This window comes from Mus musculus, chromosome 4 (genome assembly GCF_000001635.26).
Source record: "Mus musculus strain C57BL/6J chromosome 4, GRCm38.p6 C57BL/6J".
Taxonomy (NCBI): domain Eukaryota; kingdom Metazoa; phylum Chordata; class Mammalia; order Rodentia; family Muridae; genus Mus; species Mus musculus.
The window spans coordinates 140,904,475-140,932,307 of record NC_000070.6 but is presented as its reverse complement, the minus strand read 5'-3'; the positions used below and the strand labels follow the sequence as shown (position 1 = coordinate 140,932,307).

General features: G+C 53.2%; 1 protein-coding gene, 2 long non-coding RNA genes and 1 pseudogene across 4 annotated transcripts in view; 2 read left to right on the top strand and 2 right to left on the bottom strand.

The window, feature by feature from the left end:
• The window catches only part of Padi2 (peptidyl arginine deiminase, type II), a 46,251-nt gene extending 20,279 nt beyond the window's left edge, over positions 1 to 25,972 (bottom strand). The window contains exons 1-8 of one of the 2 annotated variants that reach the window (XM_006538632.4): positions 25,759 to 25,972; positions 14,552 to 14,735; positions 12,928 to 13,000; positions 7,933 to 7,994; positions 6,055 to 6,172; positions 5,090 to 5,215; positions 1,266 to 1,331; positions 65 to 243 (exon numbers count right to left, since the gene is read on the bottom strand). In XM_006538632.4, coding sequence (XP_006538695.1) covers positions 65 to 243; positions 1,266 to 1,331; positions 5,090 to 5,215; positions 6,055 to 6,172; positions 7,933 to 7,994; positions 12,928 to 13,000; positions 14,552 to 14,735; positions 25,759 to 25,874 — 924 coding nt within the window. In that variant the 5' untranslated portion in view covers positions 25,875 to 25,972. The remainder of the gene's footprint in view (positions 1 to 64; positions 244 to 1,265; positions 1,332 to 5,089; positions 5,216 to 6,054; positions 6,173 to 7,932; positions 7,995 to 12,927; positions 13,001 to 14,551; positions 14,736 to 25,758) is intronic. The other variant, NM_008812.2, reaches the window with a different exon arrangement.
• Gm34375 lies at positions 189 to 3,496 on the top strand. Its single transcript, XR_390901.4, has 3 exons — positions 189 to 1,556; positions 1,650 to 1,753; positions 1,850 to 3,496. It is a non-coding gene; the product is annotated as a predicted gene, 34375 (long non-coding RNA).
• On the bottom strand, positions 13,509 to 13,624 carry Gm26226 (annotated as a pseudogene).
• Gm46719 lies at positions 22,454 to 23,334 on the top strand. The gene is made up of 2 exons (XR_001784481.2): positions 22,454 to 22,578; positions 23,046 to 23,334. It is a non-coding gene; the product is annotated as a predicted gene, 46719 (long non-coding RNA).
• Positions 25,973 to 27,833: the final 1,861 nt, after the last annotated feature.

Sequence of the window (27,833 nt, the reverse complement as noted above, 5' to 3'; positions counted from 1 at the left end):
CTAAAGTTCCCAGGTCTGAGCGAGGGACATACTTGACTGCGCATGGGAGGCCTGTGGCTCTCACCTCGGCCATATACTCCAGCAGACTGACGTGGATAGAAACCAGGCCTGAGAAACTCTCGTCGGGGAAACAGAGGCCTTCCACAAAGAACAGCAACTCCGCAGAACCGCCGGTGTACTTGACCACGTGGTAGAGCTTCTGCCGGCCCAGGATGTGGATATAGCGCTGGCCAAAGAACGGGTCTGTGGGGGGAGGGCGGCAGTGGACCCACGTTAGGACCCTCTCCCATCAGGAGACGGTCAGGGAGCTCTCTGATGGGGGAAAGGGACAGAGTGACTTGTCCTTTAGACACAGAGAGAAGAGCACAAATGGAAAACACCACAGGATGCTGCAAACGGGTTAACGCCACCGTGGTCTCAGCACGCTGTGTGCCTGCTGGCTTCCGGCTTCCTCATCTGGAAAATGAGCTGCTTTGGGAATGGCACGTAGAAAAGGAGAGCAGAGGAGAACGGGATGGCTAGCATAACACAGGGAGGTGTTATTCCCATTTTACAGAGGAGGAAACAGACCCAGAAAGCAGAAATGGCTGGGCGGGGCCCCCACATCTAATTCCAAATGCCGAGTTTCTGTTCTCTTCTTATGACTTTAACACAGGCATGCCTTTGGTTTGAGACATTCTTATCTGTATCTTGGAAGCCATGCTGTGTGGCTCTCTGGTGGGGAGGAAGGCATTCAATCCTGCCCTGTCAAACTCCTAGCTCTTTACAGCGCTGGTCCCTCTGCCTGGAAAACTTGTGTTCATAATCCTCTCAAGGAGTCCTTTGTGCATCCCCAGAGAGCAAGCCAGGGTCTGTGTGGACCTTTCCCCATGGCATCCTGTGCAAATGTTTGTGAGAGACAGCCCTGCCTGCCGGGCCATCTGCCTGTCTGGTACATGATCGAATTTAATAAATGTCCATTGGATGGAGTAATGACTCCCATCACCCCCTGCGGGAGAGGCCCCATAGGGGATTTCAGGGCTGGTCCCATGAATTGAATTACTTTGGCCAGCATGAGCAAGGATCTCTGTGTCTAAGGGTGGTACTCAGCCCATGGTAAAGAGAGCAGATGTGGGAAGTATCTAACGGCAGCGTGGAGTGGCGATCTTATCTGTTACGCAGGGTGGGGAGGGCAGGGGAGACTTCTGAGCAGAGAGAAGTGGCTTGGAGACACCTCCGTGAGTCAGCAGGGTGCCTGGGAGGATGTGGAGGGAGGAGGTACTTGCATTGGCAAAGGCCTGGAACTAGGGCCCTACAGAGTTCCTGAAGCAGCTTCTTTACGCCCTGCAAATCTGAAAGGGTAGATGAGGTTCAGCTTAGCGCTTTCAGCAAGGATGACACAGGTTGCTTGATGCCCAGCTGCCTAAGGGTTAGAATAGGGACCAGGACCTTGCCCGGGACACACGGCTAAAGACAATCAAGAATGATGTCGCCCGGAACACAGGCTTGCGAGAGCACCTCCCTCAGGACAGACAGTGTGCTCACCTGGAGCCTGATTCTGAGTGACACATGAACAGGTGACCTGATTCACTTCCCAAGTCAGAGGGACTTCCAGGCCAGACATCATTTGCAAGTTACAAACCTGGGATTTTCATTCTCCTCTCAAACAGGTCACTCAATTGCTAACTGGGACAGTAGTCCCTGTGTTACAGGGTCACTTCAGACGCCACAGTATTGATGTCTTCAGCAACCTTGAGAACCTGGATAACCATGGGTAACACAGCTGGGACCTAAGGGGACTGGGAGGGAGGGTGTGGTGATGTTGCCCCTTCCTGTGTAACTCAGTGCTTTGCTATCCAATGTCTTTCAGATGGAAGTTAAGTAGCATTTCAGCCTCCCAGGGGCAGGGCTGAGCACTGAGATGCCAAGCATCCTTCCACAGGTCAGCACAGAAAGTGATAGCCTTCTCACCCATAAGGCCGGCAGGTGCCCTAGGGTCCCGTCTCTGCTCAGATCCAGTTGGATGTGTATCTATGGCGACTCCTTCCTACCCGCAACATCCGCCATGACCCAGGCTGCGCTTCAGCTGTGTTCAGGGGAGAGATGTCAAACACCGAAGCCACCCTGATCTTGCAGAAGCTGAAGTTATCAAGTTTCTCCCAAGGCTCTCACAGGGCCTGGGACAAGAGGAGCCATAGCCGAGGGAGGTGGGTCTGGTGGGAGGATTTGTTCTGCCTAGTGTCTGGCGGCTGGTGGCTTTCTCCTCCCTATGTAGACTATGCCCTGTGACTCACAATGCATCTTCTATTTGGGGCTGCTTTCTGGCAGTTTGTGCCAACACCAGGCAGATTGAATCTCAGGCCGGAACAACACAGCCCTTGTTTTAAAGAGGCTCCATCGATGGTCAGAGTCCCCAAATTAGTGCAGAGCCTGCCACCCCCGACGTGGCTGCCTGTCCTTGCAGGCACCAACAATGCACTCCTATTGAGTGGCCTCAGCCTTGCGCTGGACCTGCCAGCTACCCCCTGGCCTCTCCTGAGCTTCAGTCATCTGCCTTGGCTGGCCAGCACGTGGTCTGACTTGCCACAACCTTTTCAGTGACAAGGAGACATAGTATGACCGTCCATCTCAACTTGCCTGTGATAGATGGCATGACAGACATCCAGTGCTAAAACGCAGGGAGGTCCTGGACAAATGGGGACAAGTTGATTACTATGTCCTTGTGGGAGAAGGTAAGTCCCCGACTTCTGGGGAGACCCGAGATTAGAGGATAAAGTCCCTAGGTCCTGCAAGGACCACTGGCGATTTCTGTCCATCTTGGTCCTAATAATCACCAGTGTATATAATTCCAGCTATTGCTTGATAGCTACAGTTTTACAGAGAGCTTCTCATGGGCTCAGAAAGCATGAGAGTGGGGGCCCCATGCAGCCCATGACACACTACAGAGAAGGCCCTTGGGTATCCCAGAGCCCAGCTCCTGACCTTGTGGGGAACTGGACTGTCTCTCCTGGGACACAGGTTGTGACACTGAAGTAACACATGTGTGACAGTTGACACACAGGGTAGTCAGAATTGGACAAAATCCCCCATATGCTTCCATGAAAGAAAAAAGATTAAAATCCATTGTCCCTTGTGCTGGGCCACGGTGACTCAAGAGTATTCCCTTGGTTGATTGTCTATTTGATACAATGTAGACTCACTTGGGAAGGAAAGTCCCCACCAGGAACCATCTAGATTAGGTTGGCCTGTGAACAATTTTCTTAATTGGGGTAACTGAGGTGTGTTAATGTGGGTGGTACCATTTGATGGGCTGGACCCTGGACAGAACGAAGAGAGGAGAGAGCTGAGCTGACGATGCGCTTTTCCTGCTGTGATGGACTGTAACCTGAAACCTTGAGATGGCACAAACCTTTTTTCTTCTAAATTGTTTTTGCCAGAGTATTTTATCACAGGAGCAGCAACTAAGGCACCTCGAGTCCACATCTAGAAACTGACTATGGGGGGTGGGGGCGGGGCAACCCAGCAACCACCCTCCCTGTGAGATGGTGGCCCAGCTAAGACATCCAGGGGACATTCTCCGTGTGCTCACAGCAGGGGGTGGTGGTGGTGGGGGCTTTCTTGCCAGCTCAGGACCCATCTCAAATGGCAAGTGAAGGGGAGAGGTGCGAGCGAGAGGAGCCAGCCCCGAGAGTTCTCCAGTTAGCAAAGCGAAGAAACATCTGGAGAATGCAGGGATGTCACTATTAGCCACAGGTCAATGCCAAGGCTGAGGCAAAGCCCAGACTGGGTCCCCCTGGTCCCCCTCTGCTGCATGGCAACTCTGGCCTGGACCATGTAAACACTAGCGTCTCAGCTCCCTGGGACAGCGGAGCCAGCCTGACTCGGGACATTCCAAGCAGCGATCAGAGCCCAGGGTGGACTTCTGTCCGTCAGTGTCCCAGCTAAGTCACTCCTTGAGGTGAGGGCCCTGTCCAGAAGGGGTCCCAGGGTAAAGCTCAAGGCTCTGGGTTCCAGACAGCAGAGCCCACAGTGCTTGGCAAACTGCAAAGGGCGCTTTACATGGGGAACTCCTCCTATGGGTAGACTTCAACAGTTCTGTCCCAAACCCTAGGGGCTGGGGATGTGGTCTGGCTGTAGACTGCTCGCCTAGCATGAACTAGGCCCTGGGTTTGATCCTTAGCACCACATTATGGGGCATGATGATGGCGTGTGGCTATAATCCCAGACTCGGGAGGGGTGGCAGGAGGGTCAGAGGGTGAAGAAGGCCATCCTCCCTTCCCTACATAGGGAGTTAGAGGCCACAGGACCCGGTCTCAATAAACGAAAACAACATCCCTGAGGGGACTCTGCTGCACAAAGAACAAACTGCAGACCCTGTCTTTGCTCTGGCCCTCCCCGCTTGGCTGGCTGGCCTCGACTCTCCCAGCTCAGCTCACTAGCCTGGTCTTGCTCTTCCTCCAAAGTACTGAAACTGCCCCCCTTTTCCAGCTTGCTGTATGCTGTGCCCCTGTTAAGCTTGCTCCTCCTCAGCCTCTCACCAGCTCCTTCTCATTATTCCCTTTGAGTCTCATCTCAAATGTCACTCCCCAGAGAGGCCTCTCTGGACCACCTTAGCCAGTGCAGACTCTGTGCTGACATTCTCAGGGACCCGATCTGTGTCACTTCTTCTGATAGGTTTTCCTCAATCAGGGGCGGCTCCTCCAGGGCAGTGGGGGTGAGGGGACAGTGCATGGGCACGGGGTGGCTCTACGGCATAAGCAGATTAGATGAATAGCTTCAAGGTAGAGGGCATGGTGGCACCCAGGACACCCTGTCACCACCAGGAGGAAAATGGGGACAGCTATGGCACCTCTAGGGACTTCTGAAACTCAGAAACGCCTGGCGCTATTTGGAGGAGGTGCTTATCTGGCCTCAGATATCATGAAGGCTACAGGATCCTGACTTCCACCCCTGGCCACTGGAGAGAAGCATGTAGACACAGGCCATTGAATCTTTTCAGGGGAAGAGCGAGATACATATCTGGGAGTCACTCTGTGGGCTCCATGGCCCTGGGGAACCTGTATCCAGAGAGAGGGACAGTGGCTGCAAATGCAAAAATTGGATCACTCACTCTCCACGTAGAAGACGCCCACTTTGTCCGAGTCTGACATGGAGATGTAGAGGACTATTTCATACCCGGCGGGCAGGCGGTCAGGGCCTTTGGTGCGCAGGATCATCTGAGACATGTCCTGGAGGTCTGTGGGTAGATAAGGGAGACTAGGAAGAGGATGTTATGGGAGCTGGGCTCACCATGGCTTTTTCAAGGCCCCTCCTTCATGCATGTAACTACCAGAAGCCTAAGGAAAAGGTACTTTCTCTAGCACCAGGGAGAACTGGTCAACCCTTTAGGAATTTCGGGGTTTTTTTCTAGTCTTTTTTTTTTTTTTCTCATACATTGGCCTGGAACTCAGATTTGCCTGACTTATCTATTTGTCATCTGTGTGTGTGTGTGTGTCTGTGTGTGTGTGTGTGTTTGTGTGTGTGTATGTATGTGTGTGTCTGTGTGTGTGTATGTATGTGTGTGTATATGTATGTGTGTGTATGTGTGTATTTGTGTATGTGTGTGTGTGCCTGTGTGTGTGTCTGTGTGTGTATCTGTTTGTGTGTGTGTATGTGTGTGTGTATATGTGTGTGTGTATATGTGTATGTGTATGTATGTGTGTGTCTGTGTGTGTGTATGTATGTGTGTCTGTTTGTGTGTGTGTGTATGTATGTGTGTGTGTATGTGTGTGTAAGAGAGAGAGAGAGAGAGAGAGAGAGAGAGAGAGAGAGAGAGAGAACAGCTTGTGGGAATCTGTTCTTTCTCTTTATCATGTGTGTCTCAGGAATTGAACTCAAATCATCTGGCTTGTTGCCAAATTCCTTTACCCTCTGCACAATCTTGCTGGTCTGTCGAAGTGTAGTTGAATGGCATTTGCAGTCATTTATTTTGAGCATCATCCCCTGTAGGCCCAAGTATACTCCTGCCTCACCCTCTGTCCTGCCCGGGACAGAACAGCACGCTCCCACGGTCCCCCAGTGTGGCCCCACTGGCACCTTGCTTGCTGTAGACCTTTTCGTCACTACAGTCCTCCTTGGGCAACCAGGGTGTGTCTCGGTCACAATTCACCAGCAGGATAGCCCCTTGGCCCTCAGGACCCCAGGTCCAGGATGCCTGCAACAGCAGTGACATGGTCAAGGCCACCCCTGGTTCCGTCATCATGCAACCTCTGTGGGATACTGAGGGACAGACACGGTAAGGAGTACTTCCTACCCTCCAGGACAGCAGCTGGGACCTGGAAGGCTCCATTACCAAATCCAGTACCCAGAAAGGACCCACATTCAAGAGCACAGAGAGACAGGAAGGCTGAACGGGGCGTGTGGGCCTCAGCTCTGGTGTGAGATGACCGTGTCTGGCAGAGATGGTGGCAGGAAGTGACATTCTAAGACAGGCTTGAGGTGACTGATTCCAGACACGCTCTGAGTGCTCCCGAGGGGGCCGGCACCTTGCTCTGCTTTCTCTCCTGCAGTCACAGTGCCCAGAGCAGCCTCCAGCTGGATCATGCCGTTTCCCTGTGTGAAGCCCTCACTGTTAGCTCAGATAAAGCCTGGATTCTCAGATCTTCTGTAAGGCTGGTGAGACACAAGGCTGCGGAGACCCACGGCCTCGGCATCTGGGCTCTTCCACACACTATGCTCTACCCACATGGATGCCCGTCTGCACCCCAGAGACTCCCAGACCTTTGCCACAATGGTCCCTCTTTCTGCATCAGCTCCACTTGGCCCTCCCTGAAGGTGCCTTTCCGATCTCCAGGACAAGTGCCCAGGAGAAGGACTCTTCCTTGAACTTTGGTCTCTCTAGGTTTTTGTTATCCTCTGGGACTGACCTGGTCCTACAATCCAAGAGATAAATTTGTTCGTGTTTTGAGACAGGGTCTCACACAGTTGGCCTCTAACTCACCATATAGCAGAGGAGGGCCTTGAACTCCCGATCTTCCTTCCTCTACCTCCTGAGATCTGGGATTCCTAGCATGCACAACCACTACTAGCTACTAGAAAGGGTGTTCACAAGGTGGGCAAAGACACTGATGAAAACTTCACTGGTCCAGGTATGAACATTCTCGTTAAGGGACTGGACGCCTTTTCGTTGATTGCTTAGCTCCAGGTCAATGCCAGGGAACAGACTCGGGGTTTCCTGCATTGAAGACAGGTCCTCTGTCAACTGAGCTACATCTCCAGCCTCCGGAGCAGTTTGGTCAGGATTATCAAGACCTACAATCTGTCTTTAAGAGATTTCTCTATAACACCCCTCCCCACACCCCCAGTAAAGACAGGGTTTGCTTAGGTTGGCCATGAACAACCAATCCTCTTGTCTCTGCCTCCTGAGCACTGACAGGTAAGAGCCACCTCTGCCGGTTTTAATTTTAATTTATAGTTATCTGTTTTCTTGAGACAGGGTCTCACTCGATAGCCTCAGCTGGCCTAGAGTTCGTTACTTAGACCAGGTCTGTCTCTGCCTGCTGAGTGCTGGGATTAAAGTTGTGTGCTAACACCACCCTCGATGACTTTAAATTTAAAAGAGGCACAGGGGGAAACAAATGGCTTTCCTGGGCAGCCTCTGTCTCAGGAACATCCATTCTTCCATCAGCGCTGTGGCACATGCTAGGGAAACAGTTCCCACAGGGAGCCTGGCCTGCCTGGGGCCCATCGCTGCTACTGTGCTGTTTCTGCTGCCTGCTTTCAGCCTTAGCCTCCTGCCCCATGTGTGCAGTGGTAGCTGACCTCTCTGATGGACATCTCTGGCTGAATGCCCCATGCAGTCCCTGTGGTGCCCTGGAAGTCCATCCCCTGTCCCCCACCCAGTCCCGCCCTCCACCCCCACCCCCCGCCATGTCAGGGTCGGGATAGTGTCCACCCTCAAGGCAGCTAACCAACCTTCTTAGGATTGTTCTTCTCCACCTCTCCATCCCGATCTGCGTCCACATCCAGCGAGATCTCTGCAGACAAGAGACAATCGTGAGCAAGCCAGCCAGTTGTGGCGCAAGTGGAGGAGCCCAGTGGGAAGTGGTGGGGGCGGCTCCTCCATTCACTTGGTTGCTGGAAGACAGGGCCTGGCTGAGGTCATCATCTCCCAGGGACCCTCAGCAGACACAAATAGCTTTGTGTCCCTGCAAACCCTGGCAGGGACGGGAGGCTGATCTTCACAGTAGAGGCGTGGGAGATCCAGATCACATGCCCAAGGTCACAGGTGGCAGGCAAACCAGGGGCTCAATTTCCAATTCCCTCCTCTGGTCTGTCTCAGGAGCATCAGCGCATACACAGGCCTGTCTGTGTTTCCATCTCTGCCTTTCCGTCTCTCCTCATTTTATTTTCGTTGAGAAATCATGTCTCCAGCCCCTGTCCATCTAAAGGAACCTGTGTTGCCAGGGAACCTGTGTTGCCAGGTGCAGACAGTTGATCTAGGGCAGGGTCCCTGTTGACCCCTTTCTATTGGGGAAGACACTCTAGGCATCCACTCACAGAAAAGCTTTGTAGAGCCTGTGCGGTAGAGAGAAGGTTCAACATGAGATGGCCTTAGGTTGGAACTCTGGTTCTCCGGTCATGAGATGTGTGACTTTGGACAGGTTCCACAACCTCTCTTGGCCCTTATTTCCTCATCTGTAGCATGGGGTTTTGGTTATAGGAGTTGTACCAACTGCAAAGGCCACTGGATCCCTGAGATCCGGAGTTACCAATGGTTGTGAGCCCTGCAGTGCCCTGGCCTCACTAAGCCACATAACAGGCTTTTCCTTTCTCATCTCGTCTCTCTTCTCTTCTCTTCTCTTCTCTTCTCTTCTCTTCTCTTCTCTTCTCTTCTCTTCTCTTCTCTTCTCTTCTCTTCTCTTCTCTTCTCTTCTCTTCTCCTCTCCTCTCCTCTCCCCTCCCCTCCCCTCCCCTCCCCTCCCCTCCCCTCCCCTCCCCTCCCCTCCCCCTCCCCCCTCCCCCTCCTTCTTCCTCCTCCTCCTCCTCCTCCTCCTCCTCCTCCTCCTCCTCCTCCTCCTCCTCCTCCTCCTCCTCCTCCTCCTCCTCCTTCTTCTTCTTCTTCTTCTTCTTCTTCTTCTTCTTCCTCTCTCTCTCTCTCTCTCTCTCTCTCTCTCTCTCTCTGAGACAGGGTTTCTCTGTGTAACTATGCAGACCAGGCTGTCCTCAAGTTCACAGAGATCCACCTGCCTCTGCCTCCTGTGTGCTGGGATGGAAGGCGTGCACCACCACCACCACCCAGCCTGTGTCCTGATTCATTACTCGCTGAAGGACCTACTAGCTTCCTTCCCATAATGAACTCTGTGTGCACAGTCTCTCAGCCACCTCCTCTCCATTTCCCACAGTACTTCCCAGTTCTCTTGGACCCATCACTGTCCCCATGGTCAACTTACATCTCCACTGCCTTCTAGCCTCCCCAGCCACCAGTGGTCCCCCTGGACCTTCTCCCGGGCTCTAATGGGGCGTTGTCTATAGGCCAACAAGGAGAGGCCAGAACAGCCCTTCTGGGCTCTGCCCTCCCCACAGAGGGGAACACACCTGCTTCACAGCTTGTGGGCTCCAGACATTTCCCAGAGGCTCTGGGTCCTGCCTCAGCTACCCAGAATAGCCCCAAGGTGTCAGGTGGCGCCTGGTGCCGGGGGTGTGGGGTAGATTCATGGGAAATGTCACCAGGATTGAGTTTGAGGCCACTGCCCTGGGAACCTAGCCACAGGAGTCGTGGCTGCATTTAGGCCAGCAGCCAGCCATGGGGACCATGGCTGTGCTGGCCTGGTCTTCTGACTTGTCCTAGAGGTTTGAGATGGATGCAGTGTGAAGAAGCACTCTGGAGTCTGGGAGAAGAAGGGCATCCTGGTGTGGATGCTGAACGTTCCTGCCCTGGGCCTGGGGGAAGCTCCGGTCTGTGGAGCATTTACCCAAGGTACAAAGGGGAGAAAGGCACTGAGGCGCCAGTATGCTCCTCAGCTGGGACCTCAGCAGGAAGGGTGACTGTTCCCTCCCACCCTTTACCCCTCCCCCAACTTTCCTCAATAAAGTCTATTGCGGGAGTGGGGGAGAGGGTAAGAGTAGAGCCCAGAAGGGGTGGTCTGCTTGTCAGGGTCACACAGCGGGATCAGACACAGAGATTTGGCCAGGGGCTCCTTGGTTTGTTCCCGTATTTCAGGACGATGTCTCTCCAGGCAGGGAGTAAGAAGGGAGAGGAGAGAGGAGGGCCTCTGCTCAACACCTGCTGGGCCTTGAAACAGGCCCTGTGCACACCCCACTCCCCTGAATCCCTGGAGGCACCATGCTAGAATGCTCTACAACCACCCCCCCCTTTTCCAGGCGGGGACACTGAGGCTGGGGATGACGGAGAGGGTGAGAGATCACCATGAGATGGACAGAGGAGGCTAAGTCCCGGCTAATTCCTGTCTGTGCTGAGGCCCCGGTTCCTGCTGTCAATGTGGGCTTAGACAGTCCCAGTGAGGTGCACTCAGACCTGCTTCTGTGGGGCCAGGCCTAGTGTCTAGGGACGTTCAGGGTGTCCCTGCCTCTGAGGTGCTGCTTCTAATCCCTCAGCCTGGAGGAGCCAGAGGGAGGAGAAGGTTGGGTTAGGTGGGACATAGACAACACACCGGTCACTGGTTCCCGCTAGTGGAACAGAAAACAGACATGATTTGAGCTGATTTCAATCAGCCTGGTTGTTACGATGTAAACGTCTGCCTTCCATTTTGAGAGGATGCCTGCCTGGGGAGCCTCCGCCACACACCTCCGTTTTCATTACTTTTTGAGACAGCGTTTACTTAAGTCTAGGTGGGCCTTGAACTCTCTTCTTAGCCCAGAAAGGCACTGGCAACCAGTCTCCTGCCTCAGCTTCTGAGCAGCTGGGATGACAGGCTGGGTCTCCAGCTCTGATTTCCTTTCTGCTTTAAAATAGGATTTATTTATTTTTACTTTATGTGCATTGGTGTTTCGCCCGCATGGATATCTGTATGAGGGTGTCAGATCACTTTGGGCTGAATTACAGACAGATCCGGGCTGCCACCTGGGTGCTTGAATTGATCCCTGGTCTGCTGGAAGAGCAGCGGGTGCTCTTAACCGCTGAGCCAGCTCTCCAGCAAACACTATTCATTTATATATATATATTTTGAGATGGGGCAGATGTAGCCCGGGCTGGCCTTGAATTTGCTATGTAGCCAAGGCTGGCTTAAAATCCTGGTCCTCCTGTATCTATCACCCATGTTCTGGGATTACTAGTGTACTTCATGATATGTGTGTATGTGCTACGGGACATGTTTTACTGTCCCATGGACCAAGACAACCAGGACTCATGGCAGTTAAGTAGCCACTGAGAAGCGAAAACAGGACACTCCCCAGATGGTGGATGGCGTTGGCTCGGCTTCTTTGCCTCTGGCAGTCGAGTGTCACCAGGGCCACACCTGAGCTCCTCCTGAGCCTAGAGCTCAGCCTCAGGTCTCAGGTGGAGGACAAGCCTGGTTACCTCCTCCTCTGACTATCTCTCTGCCTGTGTCTCCTTGGTGCACTTCCTGAGAGTGTGCCAGCCAGGGTCACCTCTGACAAGTCTCTGGCCACTGCCTCGTCCCCCCACTGGCTTTGTCCTCAGGTATCCCTGGCTCTGTGGCATTGGGTTTCCTGGGGGCGGTCATCTGAGACAGGTGGGGGCTGTGTGCTTGCAAGGCTGTTCAGTCACATGCCAGCGATCACAGCACACAGGGGAGTCAGGCTACAACTCTCACCCCCCCATCTCCCCATCATCCCAAGGCCCCCTCACCCCTGGGCTAAAAAGCCCTCAGCACAGAGGGAAGAACACTGTGACAGCACTCAGGACACTAGGGAGAACACTGCCACTGAGGGTCCTCCAGCCTCCAAAGAGCCACAAGAGAAGAGAAGGGGGGGGTGTCTCACAGAGAAGTACCGGTTTTTAGAGGAAGTTTCACAACTCTTAGAAAATGAGATAAGTGGCTCGATTTGGTGCCCTATCAACCATTTCTAGGTGTAACCCAGGCAACTTCGTTGTCTTTGGATAGACTGATGTCTTGATGGGTAGACAGCAAGGTCTGGAGCATGGTAAACAGTGGGTGCTCAATAAACGGTCTGTGTTTATCTGCCTCCTCTTCCATTTCCTTCTTCTCAGAGCACCCCACCTCTATAGCAGTGAGTCAGGGGACAGTGTCCGGATGGTGGTTCCCACCACTGTCAATGTTTAACCACAGCTGGATGGCCGAATGAGCGTCTGGACTCCTTCTAGCTTGAAGGCATCAATAAAGATAAAATCTTACGTGTAGCAGGGACTGATTATTCAGAAGGGTCACAGCCCTGGATTCTGCTCAGCCCACGGTGTCCCTGACACCCACAGCAGGGCCCTGCAGGGGAAGAACTGAGGGGTTTGTTTCCAGCTTGGAACTCGACCTGCCATACTGTTGCTGTGTGCCTGTGAGTGAGTTTCCTAACCTCTCTGGGCCACATCATGCTTTGTGGATCAAATGAAGAGCCTGGACCAGATGAGTTAAGGACCCTAGGCTGTGTCTCTGTGCCCAGGGCTGGGGCTGGGATGGTGGTGAGGATTGTCAGGGACAGTGGCAGTGCCTGGAGACTCCAGGCTGTAGTGTGTGTGTGTGTGTGTGTGTGTGTGTGTGTGTGTGTGTGTGTGTACAGGGCTGGACAGAGGCTCTGAGCTTTTCTCTTTCTCTCTGCAGCCCACAGAGCCTGTGAAGGGAACACCACAACACATCTCCTCCACAGGAGCCCCCTGCCCCCCATCCCTGGAGTCTCAGGATTCACATGCTCCGCCTGAAGCTTGCATTGCTTGGAAGCGGCTCCAGGAGCCAGTCTGCCACCCTGAAACCTGCCCTGAGTTCTTTTCTAGGTCCCCCAAAGTGAAGACACCCCCAGCCCCCAGCACCAACTCACCAATGGCCGTGAGGAAGAGCCCAGCCTGGTCAATGGGGGCGCTGCCCTCCTCTTCATAGTAGTTGACAGTGACCTTGGTGAGATGCACACACAGGGACAGGAGAGAAGGGCAGAGGTCACAGGTTACAATGAAAAAAATGAAACAAAAGACCAGGAGTAACCCCCTACCTCCCAGCGCATCAGTCCTCTCTGGACGCAGGGCCCCCTCCTCCAGGAAGCACTCCTGAACTGTTAGATGCTTTTCCCAGATAATCCAACCAGACAGGGGGCTCCTCTCCCCTACCTGACCTGTTCCCTGGCACACACACACACACACCCAACACCTTCCTGAGAGCACGATGCTGTGTGTGCAGCATCAGCCAAGCCCCAGGGATTTGTTTCTTTGCGTGGCACCAGGTGCCAAAGCTGCAAATGGGCTAGAGTAATATTCTCTAGAGCCCAGAGTGGGGACCATCTGGCCTTGTTTCATCATCTGGGCAAACCATCCCACCCCGATTGCTCAGCAACGCACTTTATCAATGGTGAGGTCTGTGGTGCTATGCATATCATCTCTAATCTGCTATTTATCCCAGGCTAACTGCAACACAGTGATGCTCCTGTCTCTGCCTCTTAAGTCCTGGTCTCTCTTTGCGCAGGGGCCATGCTAATCTTCTCTGTATTGTTTTAATTTTAGTATATGTGCTGCCGAAGCGAGCACCTGGTCTCTCTTTGCATGTGTGTATCCTGAACACGCTCACCGTATAGCTCGGGTTAGTCTGGTACTCACAAGGCTGGTCTCAAGCTTGCAGCAATCCTCCTGCCTCAGCTTATGTTTCCTTCAGCTCTCTGAGTCTTTCTTCCTCCCCAGGCCCCTGTTTCTTTCTCCTTCCTCCTTCTTCTTCTTCTTCTTTTTTTTTTTTTTTTTTTTTTTTCTGGTTTTTCAATACAGGGTTTCTCTGTATAGCCCTGGCTGTCCTGGAACTCACTTTGTAGACCAGGCTGGCCTTGAACTCAGAAATCTGCCTGCCTCTGCCTCCTGAGTGCTGGGATTAAAGGTGTGTGCCACCACACCCGGCTTCTCCTTCCTTCTTTCTGTCCTAGGAATTGACCTCAGGGCTTCACATATGCTAGACACAAAATTGCGAGCTATGTTGCCAGCACTAGTTTTCATTTAAAAAATTCTTTTATGCGTATAGGGTTTTGCCTGCATGTGTGTCTACCTTTGAAGCCCAGAACAGGGCATCCCCCAGATTTGGAGTTACAGATGGTTGTGAACCACCATGTGAGTGCTGGGACTTGAACCAGGTCTTCTGGAAGAGCAGCCAGTGCTCTTAACCACTGAGCCATCTCTCTGGCTCCCAGTTTTCAGTTTTTGAGACAGGATTTCATATGCCCCATGCTGGTCAAAGCAGGCCTTGAACTCTTGATCCTCCTGCCTCTGCCTCTTAAGTGCTCGGGTTATGGGTGTATGGCTTCATGCCTGGCCACCCAGCTTCCCATGTCCCCCACCCTCAACCCACTCTGCCCCTGTAGCTGCTAAAGGCCAAAAGCACTATATGGCTCCCACTGTTTCTGTGGCTCAGGCTATTCCAGCATGGCTTTGGGCCTCCTCAGTCCTGGGACACTGTCTTCCCGGCCATGGTACCTTGTCGCTGCTGGCCTCTGTGCTGGCCTGGGCCATGCTGAGCCGCAGTGTGCTGCTGGGTGACAGGGCCCAGCGCTGCTTGCCGTTGGTGACCACCTCCTCTGCCTCTCCATCACGTACGACCTCCACCTTCACACCTTCCGAGTGCTTCAGGCTGAAGGTTTTGGCCCCAGCAGGTGCTGCACTGTAGGAAGAACAGACAGAGGGTCAGACGGAGCCTGGGCTAGGTGGTTCAAGGGTGTCAGCAAGAGAGTTCCAGAGGGGTAGGCCTCCAAGGCTGCCATGACCAGCTGGTGACAGGAGATTGTGAAAGGCTAATCTTGCACTTGTTTAGTTGGAGTCCAACACTGTCTGTCTGTCTGTCTCTGCTGTGTTACAGATGGAACCCACACAAGATACTCAACCATGCCTTTAGCCTTAAGACCGGAACATTTTTTTCTTGTTAGACAGGAATTGTTTTGTTTTGTTTTGTTTTTTCAAGACAGAGTTTCTCTGTGTAGCCCTGGCTGTCCTGGAATTCACTTTGTAGACCAGGCTGGCCTCAAACTCAGAAATCCGCCTGCCTCTGCCTCCCGAGTGCTGGGATTAAAGGCGTGCGCCACCACTGCCTGGCTAGACAGGATATTTTTATGCCACTCAGACTGACCCCAAAGTTATTATCCTCTAACGTTAGCCTCCCAAGTGCTGGAATTTTTAGGCATGAAGCGCCACACTTGACTTAGACTCTGATTCATTCATTCATTCATCCATCCATTCACTAATTCATCCATTCATTCACTCATTCATTCATTCATCCATCCATTCATTAATCCATCCATTCATTCACTCATTCAGTCATTCTCTCATTCATTCATTCATTCATTCATTCATTCATTCATTCATTCCTGAGACATGGTCTCTTGTAGCTCAGGCTGGCCTTGAATTTGCCATGTAGGTAAAGATGACCATAAACTTCTGATTCTCCTGTATCCACCTTCACAGACTGGATTATAGACCTGGCTTATGCTATGCTAGGGACTGAACCCAGAGCCTTGACCATGCTAGGCAAGGGCTTTACCAACTGACCCACATCCCCACTTGAGGCCTTGAATTCTTACTGGGATCTTAATGCTTCGGCAGATGGGCGGGCAGCTTTGGGAGCAGGGGACTCTGTAGGGTGAGCGACAAACCTAGACAGGGTGGTTTTGCTCCAAAGGTAGAGCTCGGCCTGGAACCCCATCTCCTGCCTGGTGCCACTGGGGAGGGGCCCTGGAACCAGGCTTTGTCTCAAAGGTCCCCAGGCCTGGAATTCCTGACTACTGAAGGCCATGTCTTGGGACTCGTGCATGACTTCCTGCTGAAGGAGAAATGGTTTGGGGATTGTGAGAACTCAGCAAGACTCAGGGTAGGGAGGGCATTGGCTGCTCTGGCTGCTAGATATGGAAGTCTATGTAGGACAATTTATACCCTGACATTCTAACTCAACAGGGTGGCCGTCTGGAGACTTTTAGGAGATGGCGAAGGTTGCACGGGGCATCAGGGGCTCTAATCAACTATGAATGGTGGCCTTTTAAGAAGTGAGAGAGAAAATAAAGGGGCACAGGTAGCAGGTGCCAGGGCGACCAGGGGGTGGAGGTGCCAGGACTGGCAGTTTGGGTAAACCAGGTTTGACGGTTCCTAAGAACCACCGTGGGTCTGGGGGCTCTGGAAGGATTCTTGTGGGATTTGAAATGACTGCAGTACAGGCCTGAGTATGTATCAGGCAAAGCTGCTGCTGGGGGCGGGGGCAGCAATCTGAGGTCCAAGAGTCTCAGAAACATTGCACACTGTTTCAATTTTCAAGCTTTCTCTCTCTTTCTCCTCCTCCTCCTCCTCTTCCTCTTCTTTTTCTTCTTTGTCTTCTCTTCTTCCTCCCCCTCCTCTTCTTCATCATCATCATCATCACCACCACCACCTCTATTTTTCTTTTGGACACAGGGTCTTCATATGTAGCTTTGCTTGTCCTGAAATTCACTATGTAGACCAGGCTGGCCTTTAACCTGCCTCTGCCGGGAGCGCTGGGGCCACAAGCTTGAGCTGTCATAACAGGACTCGGCTGTCAGGGCCAGGTGAGATTCGTGATGAAGCAGGGGGCTAGGCTGGACCAGAGGCTCAAGTCTGTGACTCTCAAATGTAGCAGCAGCAGCAGCAGCAGCCTCCCTGACAGCTTAGATGCTTAGACTGCTGGGTCCTAAGAACATTCTAGAAACTCCTGGGGCCACCATTTGAGAAACACTGATGTCATCTTCCACAGTGTGGTCTTGTCATTCTCTTAGCCCTGGGGTGGGCTGAGGCGGTGGCTGGGAGTCTGCAGTCTGCCAAGCAATGCATTCTGTTTGTTTTGTTTTCAAGACAGAATTTTTCTTAGCCCCAGCTGTCCTGAAGAAACTCACTCTGTAGACTAGGCTTCCTGGCTCTGCCTCCCAAGTGCTGGGACTAAAGTCATGAGCGACCACAGCCTGGCAAGGCCAGCAAGCCATTCTCCGTCTTTTGGCTGAAATCAAACGGAGGGTGCTAAGCTCTGTCCTCCTTGAAATAAGACCACTTCATCTGGCTTTTACATCAAGTTTCCATAGTGGGGTTTTCTGAGATAATGATGCTTTGCAAACCACACCAAAAGCAAACTCCCTCAGGACCGAATTCATCCCTGTGCCTGCCTCCATCCCTCTGATCCAGTAAGAAACCTGAGGAACATCTCGTGGGTTAACACCAGAGCCACATCAGAGCTCCTGGGCCCCAGGCATCCCACAGCCCTGCACCAGCCTTGCTTGAGGCTAAGCAAACAGCTATTCTTGGAGCCCTGGCAGAGGCCACAAAGGCGCCATTGTCCCATGTGGATCCTGTTGGCTGCCTCCTCCTTGGGGAAGATCCTGTTAGAATCCCCTGCAGAAACCCGAGAGCGCGGGGCTCCAGATGGCTTGGGGTCCCTAGAGCCTGTGGGACAGTATGGAGGGAGGGAAAGGAATGGGTGGGGTGGCTTTGACCTCCTGGCTTACTGGAGAGAGTCTCACAGAGAGCATGCCTGGGATGGAAGGCTCGCCCTGAGACCCATGTCTGCACTGTGTCCTAGCACCAGGAGACACAGTAAATGGACACTTCCTGATTAGCGTTCTGTCTTAGTCAGGGTTTCTTGGGGTTTTTTTTGTTTTTGTTTTTGTTTTTTTTCCAAGACAGGGTTTCTCTGTGTAGCCCTGGCTGTCCTGGAATTCACTTTGTAGACCAGGCTGGCCTGGAACTCAGAAATCCGCCTGCCTCTGCCTCCCGAGTGCTAGGATTAAAGGTGTGCGCCACCACGCCCGGCTCTTAGTCAGGGTTTCTATTCCTGCACAAACATCAGGACCAAGAAGCAAGTTGAGGAGGAAAGGGTTTATTCGGCTTACACTTCCATACTGCTGTTCATCACCAAGGAAGTCAGGACTGGAACTCAAGCAGGTCAGAAAGCAGGAGCCGATGCAGAGGCCATGGAGGGATGTTCTTTACTGGCTTGCCTCCCCTGGCTTGCTCAGCCTGCTTTCTTATAGAACCAAGACTACGAGCCCAGAGATGGTCCCACCCACAAGGGGCCTTTCCCCCTTGATCACTAATTGAGAAAATGCCTTACAGTTGGATCTCATGGAGGCATTTCCTCAACTGAAGCTCCTGTCTCTGTGATAACTCCAGCTGTGTCAAGTTGACACAAAACTAGCCAGTACACGTTCCAAGCTGGTATCAGAGCATTATATACATCTATTAACCCCGAGTGTGTGTGTGTGTGTGTGTGCACACGCGCGCGCGCGCATGCATGTGCATATGCAGACCAAAGGTTGATGCCGGTTCCTGTATTGATTTCTGCCTTAGTTTTTGAGATAGGGTCTCTCACTGAAGCTCTAGCGAACCGTTTTGGCTAGATGGGTGAGCCCCTGGAACCCGCTTGTCTCTGTCTCCCAGTGCTGCAGTTACAGACCTATGCTGCTGCGCCCAGCTTTTGTGTGGGCGCTGGGGATCTGAACTCAGGTCCTCATGCTTGCAAACAAGCACTTCCAGCCGCTCACTGTGCACTGTAGTCCCTGTTCCCCCAAATCTCTGTCTGCCCAATGCCTGCCTCTCCATGAGGGGATTTGTGCCTGTGTTCCACTGCAGGCTGTGTCTTTTCCCTCATATTGTTTCAGCTCCGGCCTGGTCCAGGCACACAGTCAGTAAAACCATTTGATGGAGATGGGGCTAGAGGAGGAGGGTTCGGTCACATGGTCTTTAATTCACTCAACACACATCTCTTGAGCATTTACTATGTACCAGGCAGAGTTCTTGGTGCTGAGGAAAAACTGGCTAAAAAGTTAACACATCTCTCCGACCATGGAGCTTATATTCCAGTTACAGAGAAAGACTTTTGTAGATTATGTGACCAACTGTGATGACTGCAATAGAGACATGAATGGCCAGGCTGGGGATGTAGCTCAGTAGCAGTGTGCTTGCGTAACATGTGAAGGTCTTGGGTTCTGAAAATATGGGGTGCATGATGTTGGGGGCTCTCAGACAGGTTCTCTGAGGATGTAATATTTGAGCTAAGAGTCTAAACTTTATTCAGAATTAGTTAAGCCCATGGGTGTGGAATCCCAGCATCAGTTACAGGGCGGTAAGTACACTTCTGTCTCAAGAAGATTTCTTCCGAGCTCCAAGCTGCCCTGATGCTGTGGGACCAGGAGGCCCACATGAAGAAATGGGCAGAAGGTGAGTGCACACGTGCACACACACAAGTGAGCTTGCACACACGCATACAGGAGGAGGGGGTGGTCATGACTGGGGAGAGAAGTCTCAGACATGGTGCAGTTAGCCTTTCTCCTGAGGGAGGGAAGTCACTAAAGGCTTGCAAGCAAGGAGGGATTTTAGAAGAAAAATAATGGGAGTTTGGGGACCTGGCTAGTAAGTGAGTTTGGGATGGTGGCTGCTATGAGGGTTGGCGCTGGCTTGGGGGCTGGACAGTGGCCATGGAAAGAGAGAAATGCCTAGGCAGATTTGTGCCCAGCTTCTCAAATGCTGTGTGGCTTCTGGGAGTCACCCAGCCTGTCTGATCTTGTCTCAGACAGCGGGAGAAGGTCTGAGGCGTAGCCTGGCAGGGCTGAGGAGGCCCACAGAGCTGCACACTGGAGGGTGTGATGTGCCTGTTCTTTGCTGGCCTCTGGCTCTCAGTTTGTCCATTTGGCTTGGCCCTCATTAACACCAGCCGGGGTTCATCCTTGGAGTGACCCCAGCTCCTGGCAGCCGGGGTGTGACATCCTGCCCCCGAGACTTTGGAGGAGTTGGAAGGGGGAGTTGTGGGTGCCAGCCCCGTAAGCACCCTCAGCAACAGAGGTGAGGTGAGGGAGGGAGATCTCAGCCCAGGCCTCATGCCCGATCCTCACTATTGTGGTGGCCAGAGTCCTGAGGGCTGGCACTGGCCGGGGCAGGGTCGATGGAGGCAAACCTTAGCATGTATGTAGCCTGCCTCCTTCTCTACCTGGTCTACCAGGAACCCATCACAGGGTGCTGGTGCTGTCCACAGGAAGAAACAGTCTGATCTCTGGTGACTCCCTTTCTCAGAAGCCTTCCAGAACTCCCTCCTACCCACAGAACAACATCTAATCCCCGAGCAAAGCACCCAAAGGGCCCATTTCTTGATCTTTGGCCCCAGCCACTGAAATTACCTGTTTACTGTCTGCATGGGGTCCACTTTCCTGTCAGGTGGGTTTGCTCCCATGGGAATTATCATCTGTTGTGTGAGGAACCCTTGCCCGTCTTACAAGACCCAGCATAGCTGCCACCTCTTCCAGGAAGTCTTCCCCGATCCCATCAGCCAGATCACCTTACTCTTTCCCTTAGCCAGCGCCCCAAATGCTAACAGGGTCTTTCCCATGGGTCTCATGAACACTTTGAGGGCAGTAACTGGTTTATCATGATGTAATATGTATACTGTAATATACCCAATCCGACCTACAACAACAACTTACGGAGAATTTACCACTGCAAGCCACGGGCTCTCAATCCATACTTTACACAACCCCACAAAGCCTGCCTGACCCATCTCATTTCACAGACAAGCACACAGATTCCTGCAGAATCCATCCTTGCTTCAGAGAGGTCTCGGGACCCTCACGGCAGGGCGTGAATGAACTGTGCGAGCCTGGGAGAGCCCATAGATTGGAGTCCTCACCATGGTCCTCCAAGCAAGGACCCAGAGAAGATTAAGTGGGGCTTGATCAAGAGGCTCATGGGGGTCTCAAGATCCCCCTGATATCCCGCTTATTTGTAGATAAGAGTCTGGGGTCCAATGGGGACGATCAACAGTGGCTTCCTGTCCTGGACTCTTGGGCTCAGGGTCCAGCATGGCTATGTGTGGGCAGGAGAGGAGCCAGTCACTTCTAAACCTTGGTGTTTGGGGACGTGTGCTCCTGGGGCTACATTGTCTTCCTAACTTGGGGACCTCTGCTCAGCGAGGAAGAGCCTCAGGGGCCCCACTAAGTGAAGCGACTGTGAGCCTAGCACGTGGGGTGCCAGGTCCTTTCTCAGCCCTCCCACTCCTGGGCACCAGCCTGAAACCTGAATCCTAAGTAGCTCCTGGCAGCGCCTCCTGTCCCAGGCCCAGGGCTCTGGGTGTTGTTCTAATTTATGGGGCCACGGGACCTGGCCTGGCGTCACTCTCTCGGCAGCAAGTGTCGGTGCTCTGCCAAGCTCTGCCGCATACCCTTGACCTCCCGTGGACCCATCCAACAGGGCCTGCCTATTGAGGTTGAAAATGGCAAGCTCAGTCTCATGCTAGGCACTCAGCAACCATCATGCTAGGAACTCAGCAACCATCAACCGCTGTGCTCACATGCTCGCCCCATGGCTCTGTAAGGGGCAGAGCAGGGAGGAGCCACGCCCCCCAATCAAACTGGGAGCCTCAGGAAGACAGGTTGGGAGAGCAGCCTGGGCTCTGCTCCTCCACCACTCCTCAGTCGTGTGGTCTGACTTTATGTCCCTTAAGGATGAAAGGGATAACAGCTCCTTCCCCCCCAAACCCCCTCCCCCGTGACGGTATGGGGGCGGGGCATATGCAAATTACACATACATATTAAATGACATGTAAATATTCGGAAGGTTGCCTGGTGTTCAATAAATGTTAGGGAGCTACATTAAGTAAATAATGGCAAGTGCTCTCTCTTTCTCGTGTGTGTGTGTGTATGTGTGTGTGTGTGTGTGTGTGTGTGTGTGTGTGTGTACACATGTGGGTTTATCTGTGCAGACTCACAGAGGCCAGATGACATAGAGTGTACTTTTCTCTTTTCTATCAATCTCCACCTTATTCTCTCTCTTTCTCCCTCTCTCCTTCTCTCTCTCTTTTTTTTAAGACAATTCACTGTGCAGCCCTGGCTGTCTCGGAATTCACTATGTAAATCAGGCTAACCTGGAGCTCACAGAGATCCACCTGCCTCTGCCATCCAAGTGCTGGAATCAAAGGCATGAGTCCTGCCTCATTTCGTTGAATTGGAGTCTCTCACTGACTTGGAGCTAGGCTGCTAGGCAGTTAGCCCCTGCAAGCCTCCTTTCTCTGCACCGGTGTTTCTGTGGGTGCAGACATTTGGACTCCGGTCTCACTCACTGAGCCATCTCTCCAGCCCAATAATAATAAGATCTTTAAAAGCCAAAAACAGAGCAAAATAAATAATAAATTGTCTCTTTCTACTGTGCCAACAACTTCTAAGTTCCTCAGAGACCTCTCACTCCACAGGAGATAATGGTGGGGACTGGTGTCCGGCTGACAGGCAATTCCTACCAAGACCTAAAGATCTGGAAGAAAGAGGCTCACCTTCCCTTCACCCTCAGCCTTGTGGAGTGGGGCTTGCTTATTCCCCTTTGTGACGTGATGAAAGAATGAGGGGTCCCCACCCTCCTTCCTACATAATTGGATGCGCTACACACAGGTCTTGCTCTGTGGCATCTACTCAGAGGCCCTGGGGTGACAGCATCTCTTGGAGTCCTGAGCCAGAACCTGTGTCTCAGCTAGGGAGGACTCGGTGAGAAGTGGGGCAGGATGAGGTGTCAATGTTTCAAGGGGCAGGGGACTCCCATCCAGGGTGGAGGGTGGCTAGGGGGAAGCATGAGCTCTGAGGTACATGACTCACACCTGTGTCCTGGTTGTCACCGGGCAAATGTATTCCTCTTTCTGAGCCTCTTTTTCTTGGTTTGCAGACCAGGATGCTCAAAAAGCATCTTCCAGGTCTCATTCAGGACCAAGAGGGGCAGTGCATCTTTTCCTAGTGTTAAGACCCCTTCTGGTCCTTTCCACCTGAGAAGAGGCTTGTCCCTACAGATACTGGACATGTCCTGATGAAGGAGGTCCCTTGACACACGACTTTCTTTCCCTGGGACATCTGATATTGTCTGGAGGCATTTTTGGTTGTCATATCGTGTAGGAGTGAGGCTGCGACTCACAGTGGGTAAGCTGAGGCAGGAATACCACTCATTACGTTATACTCTACAGAACAGTCCCTTCAGCAAAGAATTACCTAGAGAGATACTGGGTCTCTGGTCCAGACATGTGCTATCCGGGACAGTGGCCATCAACATAGGTGACTGTGGGACCCTTGCAGAGCAACCAGCAGCTCACTATCACTCCAGATGAACTTTAAGGATCACAAAGCGTCACAGGCGAAGATCAGCAGCTTTCTCATGAACTATCTTCCATGATCACGTATTCCAACGACGGCACTTTGGATACATTGGGCTTAACAAACTATTGCATGAGCATTAAAGTAATTCCATCTCTCTAACGTGTGTGTGTGTGTGTGTGTGCTTTATGTGTGTGCATGTGTTGCAGGTGGGTGTGATAAGTAGACATGGATGCCAGGGGAAGATGCTGGGTGTCCTATGCTGATACTCTCTGCCAGGGGCTCTCACTGACCCTGGAACCGAGCTGATAAGCCCCCAGCGACCTTCTGTCTCTGCTCCCCACAGAGCACAGGAGCACACAGCCACACCTAGCTTTTTACATGGGAACCTGAGGGTCAAGCTGAGATCCTCACGCTAACAGCGACACATTTACCCTCTAAGTCACTTCTCCAGGTCCACCTTTTCTTTTCTTTTGGTTGTTCTGAGACAGGCAGGGTCTTATTAGGTAGCCCTGTCTGGCCGGGAGGTTGCCGTGGCCTCAAGCTCACAGGGCTCCATCCGTGGACATCCTCTGCCTCTCAGGTGCTGGGTTCAAGGCATGCACCACACACCCAGCTTCCAGTACTAATTACAAGAAATAACTTTTATGAGTGTTTCTTAGAGGTGGGGTGGGAGACAAGGTCTCTCTGTGTAGCCTTGGCTGTCCTGGAACTCACTATGTAGACCAGACTAGTCTTGAATAATACAGCGATCCTCCTGCCTCTGCCTCCCATCCCAGTGCTGGGATTACGGGCTGTTTTTTCTCCTTTTTGAGGTACACATGCATGTGTTGGGGGTATACTGAGACAGGGTCATGCTGTGCGGCCCCAGCTGAGCTGGAACTCACTATGTAGTATGAATGAGCCTTCGGCTTGTGGTCCTCGGACCACAGCTTCTGGTGTGTAGGGATTGCAGGTGTGTACCACCACGTCTGGTTAACTTATTTTTTTAAAGGTAGACTATTACAACATTTGCAATGACAACGGTGGCCTGCGTACAGCTTCCTCTGGGCAGGTTATGGTCTAGGTTGTGCTGACTCTTGGTGTTGGGGAACTCTCTGTGAACTGAGTCCTGGCTGAGGCTAGTGGACACCTGTCCCCTTGCCCTCCACTGTGCTGGGCCTCTCTCTGCTTAGGTGGAGCAAGGACAAGGACTTAGGCACAGACCCCCTTTCTTCCTTAGCCCCCAGCAGAGGCAGCATGCCAGTCTTTCAGAGAGTCCCCACAGTGCCCCGGCAGGCAAGCTGACAGGCATGGTGACAACTGTGGCTTAGGGCCCAGGATCCTGGCTTACCCCTTGGCAATGCCCAGTTCAGAGCAGGGAGTGGGGAGAGATGGGCACCCTCCCAGGCCACTGGCGCCTAGACCACACCCCACCCCTGTGTTATAATCCTGCTTTGGGGTCTATATGAAGGCCCACTGAAGTCCAGGCCCAGGTGAAGTGGAGGCTGGGGCTGAGGCTTAAGGGCTAAAGGAGCAGAGAGGGGCCCCGTCTTAGGCTTGCTGAGACCAGCGGGAACCGGGGCCTCCTGTGAAGTGGCCGAGCAGTGGGAAGGAGCTGGAGAGCGGGCAGAAGAGCATGAGGGGGTGCTTAGGTGGGCTTTGGGAGGCTCGGGAGAGTCAGGCGCTTTAGTGTCAGAATGGTCTGGGAACACGGCCCATAGAGGATGTACAGGCACAGAATCTGGCATGCCCCTCCCTCCAGCATGAAGCCCTTCCTCCCTCGCAAGGCAGAACACTGAGAGTGCTCGGAGCAGATGGTGGCTTCAGTGTGGCCTCTCAGGCTGCTCAGACTACTCCTTCCCCATAGCACCTTTCCTAGGTCCCACACTATACCCTATCAGTTTCTCTGGGTTTGTGGGACACACTCTGCGAGATTCCTTCAGCCTTCTGTCTCAGGTACCCTGACCCCCATCGAGCGAGCGTGTGGGCAGAGAAAATGGGGAAGAAACGGGCCCTGGCTCCCAGGGCCATAGCGGGTGGAAAGTGACCCCTCTCTGATCTCAGGGTGAAGTCAGGAAAGGTATTTGGGGACACAGCTCACAGCCAGTGCCCCGGGACAGGCAACCACCAGCAACCCCCCGGAGGGTGAAATCGGATAAGTACCAGGCCAGATTCCACGTGGGCAGTTCCCCTTTGGACAAGTCAGTCCCCAGCACATCCCAGGCTGTTTCTGCTTGCAGGGGTAGGCAGTCCACTGGTGGAGGAGGCTGGGCTGGGGTGAAAGGTCAGCCAAGAAGGAATGGGGGAGTGAAAGGGGCGTGTTACAGAGAGCCCATGTGTGTTAAAGTCACCCAGGAGAGGGGCTGGAAAGACCAGTCATGAGAAGGCTAGATTTAGGGAGTAGTCTCAGAGAGGAGGCTGTGACAGGGGCTGTAACTGTGTGTCTTAGAGGGGCCTCAGGATTGCATGGAAGTGGATCCTGGCCTGGACTCTCTCTGGATTTCTGAGGATCTCGAATTGAGGGGCAACCTGGATACTGGAGCCAGGTCCAGGGTCTCAAGATTTGTGAAGGGTAGGTGAGAGGGTAACTCTCTCTCGGCTCACCTGTAGACATCGGTCCAGAGCTGCGTGCCCAGCACGTACACCGCCTCCACGCGGCTCCCATACTGCAGCCGCACGGTCCGTTCCCGCAGCATATTTTCCCGTATAGGCGGCTGCATTCCGTGCTGCTCCCAGGAATAAGCACCTGCTGCAGGTAAGCCCTCCGCTGCTGCGCCTGCGCTCGCTGCCGAGCAGCCGGCGGCCTTAAGCAGCAGCCGGGGGCGGGGCGTGGGCGGGGCTTCCCGCCGGACTCCTCTTGGATTGGATCTGCAAACCCGTCCGTCAAGCCTGGCCCCGCCCTCCAAGCCCCTCTGCCCGCAAGTTGTCAATTCCTGTTTTCCGTGTTTGGCTTGTTCATTCTTTTATTCAGTAAATTCCCCTTTCTGGACGCTCCCCCTCACCTCCAGCTCCGAGGGGCAGAAAGTGCGAGCAGGAGTAGCCGAAGGGACAGGGCAGGAGTGAATAGGTGGCAACCAAAGCCAGTCTGGGGCCGGAGAATGCTTCTCAGAGGAAACCCTGAGGCTTCTTAAAGATCTTGGCAACACCAGGGGGTGGAGAGGAGCCTCCTGAACACCTTCTGGAAGCTGGACACCCCCCATATTAGATCCACATTGCCATGAGAAATAGGGAGTGGGGTGGAGTGGGGGGAACTGTGGCCCTGGCAGGGACCAGAATGCTAAGCCCAGGCATGAGAGCGACAGCATGAGCCTGGAATGGGGCTATCTGGGAGTGCATTCTGGCTGCCCCAGACAGCGTTGAGCATACTGAGCTGGAGCCAGTAGTGAAGACCCCGGATGGGGCGTGAGAGGACTGGCGAGGAGAGGACTGATCTGTGTGGTGTTTATGGATGGAGATTTGGGTGGCTCCCGGTGGCTGGGAGGATGTGCCTGGTTGAAGGACAATGGGCTGACGGGGCAGAGGATTAGGGCTCCAGCCTGCGACACCAAAAGACGTGCCAAGGTAGAGGTCAATGTATGGTCCTGAAGGCCAAGGTGCACCGTGACATCTAGTGGCAGGGTGGGGTCTGAAGCACTCTGAACCCCACCCTCAGGCCCTTTCTTTCTGAACTCAACCCTGGGGCTATGCAATTTGAGGAAGTGGCTTTTTCGTTAAGGGAATGGAGACTGAAGGGCGGGTGGAGGGGTGAATGTTGGAGAGGGAGGGGGACTGAAGGGAGCCCCAGCAAAGGGCACACTGAATTAAACGCATTGCTCATAGGTATGCCCAGGCACGCCCAGCGGCCCTCGACTCCATCCTTCTCCTCCAGATGCCCAAATTAGGAGATGGTAAAGACCCCAGCTGTTCCTGGGTATCAGGGATCTAGGAGGAATGTGGGTGGAGAAGCAGAGAGCCAGAATCTCAGCCAGAGGGGTCACTGTCTCCTGAAAGGCTTGGGGTTCAGATCCTGGGAGAAGCTGCTAACTTCTGATTGGTCCCTGGGAGAGCGTTCTCCAATCAGGAGGCAGCTTGTGGGAAAGAATCCAAGAGGCACCAGACTGGGAACCCCTGCCCTGCTAAGGTGGGCTCGGGTCTGAGGACCCCTCTGCAGGCAAGCAAGAGTTCCCACCTCCAACACGGGCAGAACGGTCCTGTATGTCACTCACTCCTTCCATGTCTCCTGTCAAGCAAGTGAGTCCCAGCAGAGCCAGGGTTGTGCGATCAGGCAAAGGCTGTGGTTACCCAGCTGGGCAGAAACGACGGCGGTGTGTGGTGCACTCATTAGTTACGTGGTTTCTGTGCCCCACACTGCCCCCAAATGATACTTCCCAAAGCATTAGAATTAAATTATTTTATCTTTCCAGGAACGCTGTCAGAACTAACCTAGGGGTGCATAGCTCCTGACAGTAGCAGTGCAGGAACCTGGGTGGGGACACAGGGTAAGGGTGGCTTGCCTGCCTCGAGAGAGCTTATAGGTAATCTCTCAGCATAATGGAAGGTACAAACTGATATTAAATGAGACAATATTCAGAAAATGCTGGCAGAGTATGGTCCAAGACTCAGGATACAAAGCCCCTCCCCTTATGTAACCTGCCCCTCTCTCGGCACCCACACTTAGGCTTCTGACCTGGTTCTGGCTC